Source organism: Halichoerus grypus, chromosome 1 (assembly GCF_964656455.1).
Source record: "Halichoerus grypus chromosome 1, mHalGry1.hap1.1, whole genome shotgun sequence".
Taxonomy (NCBI): domain Eukaryota; kingdom Metazoa; phylum Chordata; class Mammalia; order Carnivora; family Phocidae; genus Halichoerus; species Halichoerus grypus.
The window spans coordinates 195,847,440-195,855,856 of NC_135712.1; the positions used below are offsets into that span (position 1 = coordinate 195,847,440).

The 8,417-nt window shown below is 58.5% G+C and overlaps 2 protein-coding genes across 3 annotated transcripts in view; both read left to right on the forward strand.

Annotated features, from left to right (window-relative positions):
- STIMATE (STIM activating enhancer) overlaps positions 1 to 4,006 on the forward strand; it is a 51,684-nt gene extending 47,678 nt beyond the window's left edge. Inside the window, exons 8-9 of one of the 2 annotated variants that reach the window (XR_004920572.2) lie at positions 110 to 296; positions 425 to 550. Coding sequence is in view for 1 of the 2 variants with exons in the window: in XM_036102586.2 (XP_035958479.1) it covers positions 425 to 541 (117 nt within the window). In the remaining variant the exon portion in view is untranslated. Of the gene's footprint in view, positions 1 to 109; positions 297 to 424 lie in introns of both variants that reach the window. The other variant, XM_036102586.2, reaches the window with a different exon arrangement.
- A 1,073-nt stretch (positions 4,007 to 5,079) lies between these two features.
- On the forward strand, positions 5,080 to 7,467 carry MUSTN1 (musculoskeletal, embryonic nuclear protein 1). The gene is made up of 3 exons (XM_036102589.2): positions 5,080 to 5,775; positions 6,857 to 6,989; positions 7,159 to 7,467. The coding sequence occupies exons 1-3, from the start codon at positions 5,767 to 5,769 to the stop codon at positions 7,263 to 7,265; spliced, it is 249 nt and encodes an 82-aa protein (XP_035958482.1). The 5' UTR covers positions 5,080 to 5,766; the 3' UTR covers positions 7,266 to 7,467.
- The last annotated feature ends 950 nt before the right edge of the window (positions 7,468 to 8,417 follow it).

Here is an 8,417-nt window from a genome sequence, read left to right on the forward strand (position 1 = left end):
AGCTGCAGAGTGGGTTCAGGGCGCTGAGCGCGGTCTACCTCGTGTGTGCTCCACAGAGGTTCTCTTTTCCTTTTGAGGGGACTTTTCAGTTTGCTTCTGCTGTCTGTAGGGCACCTTCCAGGACCTGGGACGGCCTGTGTCCAGATTGGGCTTCTTTGCCAGGATGACCTTAGGGTGGGGGTCCTTGCCGAGTTTGCTCTGACCGGGGTTCCGTCCCAGCTGGAGGTTGGCTGCAGAAGCGAGGGGCGGCCTTGTCCGCTCGGCGCTGGCTTCGGGAGCCCGTGAATACACCGGGAGTAAGTGACGTCTGCGCTGGTCTCGGGGCCTTCTAGACGGGTTAGCACCCCGGTGCCGGGGTGCAGGGAGGGCAGAGGAAGAAGGCCCAGCCGGTGGTGACTCAGGCCATGCCTCTCCACTGCCCCAGATCCTGATCTCCGCCGACGACGAGATGGAGGAGTCTGACGTGGAGGAGGACCTGCGCCGACTGACACCCCTGAAGCCTGCAAAGAAAAAGAAGCACCGCTTCGGGCTGCCTGTCTGACACGCTCCTGTGCTGGGGTCAGGTGTGGGGGCCCCGCCAGGTCAGCAGGCGGTCGCTCCGCAGTGCCCTTCCTTCCCTCCTCTCTGCCCCTCCTCTTCTACCTCCAGTCCTCTCGCTGTCTCCGCCTGCTCCCAGACTGCTGTCACTTGCCAGAGGGAGGCCGGGCCAGCACCGAGGGGCTCCAGGCAGCCGGAGGTCCCCACTCAGTTGCACTACAAACACTGACCAAATATGCAAGCGAGGCGTTTTGTGTGTCTGTCATTGTCCCAAACGATGTTGCGAGGGACCCCGAAGCCCCGTCCTGTGTCTGGCTGGGTGGCCTTGAGGAGGAAAACTGACGCGCACACAGACTGGGTAGAGCCTTTCCCCAAGGCTCTGGGAGTGTGAGGACATAACACGTTTTGGGCTAAAAGTCACTCATTGACCAAGTTGGAACCGCAATGCTTTCTTACTCCAAATGGCTTTGTAACTACTGATTTCTAAAGCCGGTTTTATGAGCTGTCACAGTGTTAATGTTTTTTGAGTATGTGTTTATTTCCTATGGGACTAATGAGCAAAACATAGATTTTTAAGTCTTCCGTATGCTGTTGACTTTTATATTTTTAAGTTATATTTTCATACTATTGTATTTAAAAACTCTTTTTAATCCCCAAAGAAATGGGTTTGTCTGCCTTTCGTGGGATGTGAACTGGCGGGAAGAAGAAGTCGGGAGTTTTTGTATTCAGGATATTTTTAGGTAATCTGCGATGAGATGAGGTGAATGGTCCCGGCAGGAAGGGAGAGGAGCCCTTGTCTGAAAGGGACGAACCCAGTGGCTCTGTAAAGGCTGGGCCTGAGCGGGGAGGCAGCTGGTCTGAAGGCCAGTCTGGGGCCGGGAGCACGTGGGTCCAGCCGCTTGGCTTTCTGCTGCCAGTTTAGGTCTTAGTTAAACGTGGCCAAGAGCAGAGCCTAGAGGTCTGTGTCTAGAGCAGCTGAGACCATAGAAGCCAGCCCTGTGTTCCCTGCCTCCAGTGCAAGGTGGAGCCTTTGGAACCAGCTGCTGGACCAGCCCCAGGAATTCCTCTCGGGCCGCTTCTTTTTGTTGTCTTGGTGTTGTCCCCCTGTTTTGCACAACAGTCTGAGGAGCGCCTGCCCGACCCGGCGATCCTGTTTTTCATGGCCTCAAAGCAGCAGGGCAGCCGGAGACGGGGCGGGTCGAGGTGCGAGAGCTGGCTGTCCGCATGCACGGGCAGGGGAGGTGCTTCGAAGCCTGGGTCCCCTCCCTGGGGAGTGGCCCTCACTCCTCAGTAGGGCCCCAGGCCCCTGTAGCTTTGGGAGTCTGCTGACCACAGTGGAGTGGGTTGGCCTGAGCACTCGCCCTGCTGTGGGAGCAGCACGGTGGGGCGGCCCGTGTTTTGTCGTGGCCCAGAGGCAGCCACGGAAGTTAAGGAATGGAAAACTGCCCGCTCAGGTGCAAGCTAGAAGTGAGACAGGTGCAGGAAGGCCACCTGGCCCAGAACCTTCCTTTTAGACCTACATGCAAACGTGCTGCCCTTAAGTAGATCTGGTGTGAATTGTGGCTGGGAGCCAGGCTGTTAAGCTGGGCCTGCCTCCCCTCTCACAATCGCCCCCTTCTGCCCCTGGGAGTCCGGAGCCAGAGGGCTGGAAGGAGCCGGGCCCTGTCGCTGCCCCCGGTGTCTGCTCTGCGAGCAGGCTGTCTGCAGCGGGAGGCGAGGCTGCATCCAGAACTGACGTCGTGCCCGCTACACGTCAGCCCCGCGTGGCGTTGCTGGCTCTCCCTGCTTTTCCCTCCTGTTTCATTTTGTATGAGCAGCCTGTGCCTGCCACTGTTTCCTGCACCTTCCTGAGCCCAGAATCAGAGCTGTGCTTTCAGTCCTGAGCTCCAGGCACAGTGGGTGGGGGAGCCACAGTCCCTGGAAGGTGGAAAATCGGGCTTATATAGGCCTTGGACCGTCTGCTCATCTCCAGGCCTGGCCCAGTGCCTGCTGGGCAGTGGGTTTGGGGAGCAAAGTGGTGGCTAGTGAGGGGTGGTTTTTCCTTGTATCCTGAATTTCAATAAGGGCTGTAGTCTCTGAGCCACGGTCATAGAGCCGGCCGACCAGGGGATGGGTGTCTAATTGCAGAGAGCCTTGTGGTGTGTGGGCCTGGACAGCGTGGCCTCGCAGGCTTGGCCTTCCCTTCCCTTCCCTTCCCTTCCCTTCCTGTGTGTGTGTGTGTGTGTGTGCGCACGTGCATGTACACACACACACACACACACACACAGAGTTTGTATTCCCTGGAGTGTTTCCTGCAGTCACTGGGGGTTTTTCTGTGGTGCATTGTCCCAAGAGACCAGATGCAGAGGGCCATGGTCAGAACCTTCTCCTGAGCTGTCCTCCCTCTCTGGGATGAGTCTCCTTACCACCTGCCCCGAGGTGCCTTACAAGGTACAGCTCTTTACCTGGCCCTATGGCAAGTGTCACAGTGCTTGAGAAACCATGGGACACCAACTGGATATTGTGTGCTATCCATCTGATCTGTGCAGATGTGGACCTTGGCCAGGGCACCCATGATGGAACTTGTAAGTCAGGGTCATGAACAAGTTTCTTGTACCTAATGGAAATAACCTGATGAGGTAGAACTCTCATGTCTGAATGGAAGAAATCATTGTTAGCCTTATTTCCGTTTGCTGTCAGTGGGGTGTTGACAATGGCAAGGGGGGGATGTTGGTGAGATCTCGGGCGGCAGTGGCTTCTGGGTCTGCTCCGAAGACCTTCGAGGTAAAGGCCTGTGGCCCATCAGTTAACCCTCAGGCACGCTGGTGGCCTCCTGCCTCAAGCTTTAACTCATGCGCCTTCCTGGCAACAGAGAGTCCTAGGCGACTGTTGACTGTCATGCCTTTAAAGGGAAAACCTGTAAAGGCTCAAATCCTAGGCAATCTAGTCCTGTAGCCTGCAGCCCAGAGTCCCCATCGGAAGGCGCCCAGGAGCCCACTCTGCCGTCCAGAAAACAACTCACTGGCCTTTCTGCAGCCAAGCCAACGTAGAAGGCTCTGGGAACTTCTCATTGGCCAAAGCAGCCACCTTATAGGGTGCAGGGCTGGCTTTTAGAAGTTGCACACACTTCCGACCAGGAGTGGAGAGCTCTCTGTTTTACCCTGTGAAACACTGGCAGCTCTGAAGGGCTTTGCTCTGGGTGAGGGACTTCCGGTCCAACGGCCGTCAGCACCTTGAGCTCCTGGCCCGGTGGGTGGGTGGGTCTCATTTGATCTCTCTTTTCATGATGTTTATTAGAACTCAGAACTGTGTGAGCAAACCATGGCCTGTTTCCACTGCCCTTCCGGTGGGGGTGTTTCATCAGTGGTGGTAAGATTCACAGAAACACATTTTTGAAATGAAAGGGAAGACGATGTACTTACATTGTAAAATGGTTTACAATAAAGTTTCACATCTTAATAGTTTTTTTTTTTAAAAAAAGAAACCATCACATGTGGTTGTTGGTTGTGTGTTCTTTAGAGCTGAAACAGCTTAGTGGGGTCAAGAAAATTTTCCCAGCGAGTTAGAGGGTTCTCCCCAGGGGCACCTGGGTGGTTCAGTCCGTTAAGCGGCTGCCTTCAGCTCAGGCCGTGATTCCAGGGTCCTATGATCGAGCCTCGCGTCAGACTCCCTGCTCAGCGAGGAGTCTGCTTCTCCCTCTACTCGTGCTCTCGCTCTCCCTATCTCAAATAAATAAATAAAATAATCTTTATAAAAAGAAAAAAGAAGACAACGACAACAACTCTCCCCAGGAAACCAAGTGCGAATGAACCTGCATCACCTGGTGACAGACCCAGGAGCCAGAATCTGCCAAAGGAAAAGACTAAGCATACTCTTGCCTTTTCCACTTCCCTGCCTACGCCAGGAAAAGGTACTCCACCTCCCCCTGAGGAGCAAGTGGTGCTGGGGGGAGGAGGTGTGAGCAGTGAACAGCCCCCATCCTTGTCCCTGAGGCCACGGGGCTGGAAGGCAGGTGCCTCCCGGGCAGAGCCAGCCGTGGGGACAGTGCCGAAGCGCCCCTCCCAGCCGGGCTTGCCCTCCGTGCCCTGTGGGTGGCCCTGGCCGTTGGAAGGCATTCCTCATGTCAGCGCTTGCTCCACATGGAGCCTGGCAGCCCTCACATCGGCCTGCTGGGGCTTGGGGTGGGATTGGAGGTATGACAACAGTAGAGTGGCATTCAGGATAACCAAATGTCAGTGCCTGGTGGGGTTCCGTCTGCTTGGAGCCTCCAAAGATAAAAATAATCTCCATCACAGACTGACAAGGAGCTCGGGGTGGCTGACACCCCCGGCCCCATCCACTCCACACTCACCCCAAGTGGAGAGTCCTGCCATGCGCTGCGAGGGTCTCCCCTGAGCCCCACAGCTCAGTGCCTAGAACGGGCTCGGATGTCACCCACCCTCTTCAGCAGCCTAAATGCCCTCAGGCCAGGCACCATTGGGTGACCTCATCCAGTCAGAGGCTCTGTGCGCTTCCCTGCCTGCACTCACCAGTGCCCTTACCAGAAAACGGGGTTCTTCCTGGTCCTTCCTGGGCACTTTTACCCCCTGCCTCTTTGTCCCTTTGCTGAACTTGCCCCGGGAGCCAGACAGAGGACAGGGGCAACAGCCAAGAGCCGGAGTGGCTCCCCGGGCTTCCCTCGGCCACAGCTGCTCCCCTGTGAACCGTGGGGGGCCGCGCCACGAGCACACGCTCCCGAGTGTCAGACACGGGAAGTTTCTGCCCTGCTGGGCAGGGATGGAAAGTCTCTTGCCTCTGGAATCCAGGGGCGAGGGGGAAGAGAAGGAAAAACAAGCTCAGAAGGGCTCTGCCTGGCGCGGACTCCCCCCCTGCCCTGGGGACTGCGTGGCGATGGACCGTCCCGGGGGGGCACTCAGCCTGCACACAGGCGTCCACACTCCCGTTGCTCGCCGCCAGGCCCGGCCCCCCCTGCCGGCCTAGAGCAGCTGTTGCCGAGGGCACAGGGCCTCCCCCGCCACCGGCTTTCGCCAGGCCACAGCCCCCCAGGCAGCAGTGCTCAGCCAGCGCTCTCACCTCTAAGAATAAACTCTGAAGCCAGAGGCCGTGTGGACCTGAATCATCGGGACACCCGTCGAGGAGGGGAGTGGCTTGCCAGGACAGGCAAGGGGACTATATAAGCCGCAGAGGGCTGGTGCGGCTCTGATCTCTTCCACCAGTTTCCGCGTCTGTCAGAGGAGCAGAGGACCCACCATGTCCCAGGTAGGAGGGCCCGGCCAGCTGTGTGGGGGCAGGGGCGGGGATGGGAACCTGGACACTGTCCGCTCTGATGGTCGTGTCTTGAGCTGAACTCCAGGTGTAAACAGGAGTCTCTGCAGCCCCTGAACGGCCACGGCCCAGGGAGGGCATCCCCCAGCCCCAGCTTGCCGACAAACCCCTATTTATCTTGGGTTCGGTGGTATTCCCTGGTTTGCCCAGAGGGTAGAGACGACATGTAGGATACTTCGAGTCTCTGTGTATGCTTTTGTGTGCGAGGAAGCTGACTATATGACTCGTTTGTAGCCGTGTGTGTGTGAGTGTGTGTGAGTGTGTGTGTACATACTCGTGAGGCTGGATCCGTAGGGACACAGTTCTGCCTGGGCATCTCCCCAGCAGGACAGATCTCTGTGCAAGGGGTGCAGCCTGTCGCCCCGGGAGCCCAGCCCAGACTTGGAGACCAGGGCTTCCCTGCACCTGTCCCCAGGGCTTAGGAAGGAGTGAGGCCTCAGACTCGTGGGCGCCTGGGGCTGCCAGGATAAGCACGGAGTCTGAATATCCCTAGTACTGGAGGGACAGACAGAGGAGCAGGCTAAGTGGAGGGCTCTCCTTGCTGCCTGTTCCATGGGTGGGTGCTCACCAGACTGACTTCATGGGGATCTGATTCTTCTACCCTATTCCCACCCCCAAAACACACAAGGTAAATGTGGGCAGTTGGGGAGAGAGAAAGGCAGGTTCTAAGGGACCCCTTGCCACCCAGTGAGCAGGTCGTGGAATTCACCCCTTGAAATCCACCTCAAAACCAGTCCCTTTCCCCCTTGCCCTTTGTGCCCAGGCCTGAGTCTGGCCAGGCAGACAGTATGAGGCCACAGTCCCCGAGCTCCCAGTCTGTGGGAGAAGGACAGAGAGACTTGGGGGTGGGGGGTGGAGTACAGCTGGGAAGGCTTCCTGGAAGAGGAGTGGCACCTTCAATTGGCATGAGCTCAGTGACCAGTGAAGAGGGATCTCAGGGCCAAGGCACAGAGGTGGGAAGGGGCTTTCAGCCTCAAGGCCTGGGGTTGTAAGATGAGGCTCTGGGCTCTCCAAGGCTGGTGCTCAGGAGGCGCCCATCAAGAAGAAGTGCCCCCCGGTGAAGGAGGAAGATCTGAAGGGGGCCCGCGGGAACCTAGCCAAGAACCAGGAGATCAAGTCCAAGACCTACCAGGTCATGCGGGAGTGTGGTGAGTATCCTCCCGGGCAGTGGGGGTGGAGGGCGTGGATGGCTGTCAGTGTGGGGGGGGGGGATGGGGTGAGGGGTCCCAGGGTCATTTCCTGAGAGTCCAGAGCTCTTGAGCTCAGGGGGGCACCCCCCACAAATGCCCCTCCACCACCTCCCCATCTTCCCCACAGAACGAGCTGGCTCCACCGCCCCGTCCGTGTTCAGCGGCAACCGGACCGGCACTGAGACCGTCTTCGAGAAGCCCAAAGCCGGACCTGCCAAGAGCATCTTTGGCTAAGACGTGCGCCCATTCCCCTTGCCGCTGCCAACTCCCAGACGCAGGAGCCTTTCCCAAAAACTTTTTTATGCCAGAATGCACCTTCTTACCTGCTGCCTGTGCGACAGCCACCCACCCCTCACAGCCCTGGCACCTCGGCCCAGGGACTCTGCACCAGCACCCAGGGAACACCAATAAAGAGCATGCCCACGTGGCCCCAGCATTTGGAGGCTGGTAGTTGGTCACCGGCCATGGCCACTAAGTGTAGGGGAGGGGCAGGCGGGTTAGGGTGTGGGGCATGTTCCGTACCCTTCTTGGGCTTTTGGGAGGTCCCAGAGGGTAAGGCGGGTGCTATTATGGCTACTGCCACATGCTAGAAAGAGCCTTGGACGTGGAGACCTGGTGCTGAGCTCCTGTATGACTTCAAACCAGTCTCTCCCTTTCTGGCCTCGATTTCCCCTCCTGTCTGACAAGGGCCACAGGAACACTGCTCAGAGTGAAGCAGGTGGGGGCCCGAGGCTCACCCCTCTGCCTGCCTTCCACAGAAACCATCAAGATGCTTCCAAGGACTCCAAGGCTCTGCCAGACCAGGGACCTCCCAGCCCCTTCCCCCCTGCACCCCTGTTTGCACTACCTCCTTGCCAGCTCATACCCCTCAAAGACAGAGCCAGGTCGAGGCCCCTCTCTGGCCAGTGGTAGGCTGCCTCCTGAGCTGTTGTCCCACGCACAGGGTGAGCCTCCCCCTTGCCACTCCCACAGCTCTGCCTGCCTCGTGGGAACTCCAGGCCCTTGGCTCACGAGGCCTCAGTGTCCCCTGTGTGCATGGAGCTGTCAGATCTGGGCCTGCAGAGGCCCATCCCCCTGTGACGGCAAAACCACAGGCAGAGTCCCAGGCTGGACCAGCAGGGCCGGGCCTTGCGGCACCCGACTCAGGGCTGCTGTCTGCAGGGAAGCCGGCCGGCCCCCTGGGCAGGTGGGGCTGGCTGCTCGGAGCCTTTCCCACGTCCTCAGCCAGCCCGGCCTCCTTATATAGCTGCTTCTAGGCTGGGCCTGTGCTCTGTGCCCCGAGGAGCAGACCTCCGGTGGGACAGGGCCTGGGCCTGCCCACTGTGCTCCTTGGGGAGGCTCTTTTCAGATTGCCGCAGGGCTGTGAAGCCCCATATGATCCCAACC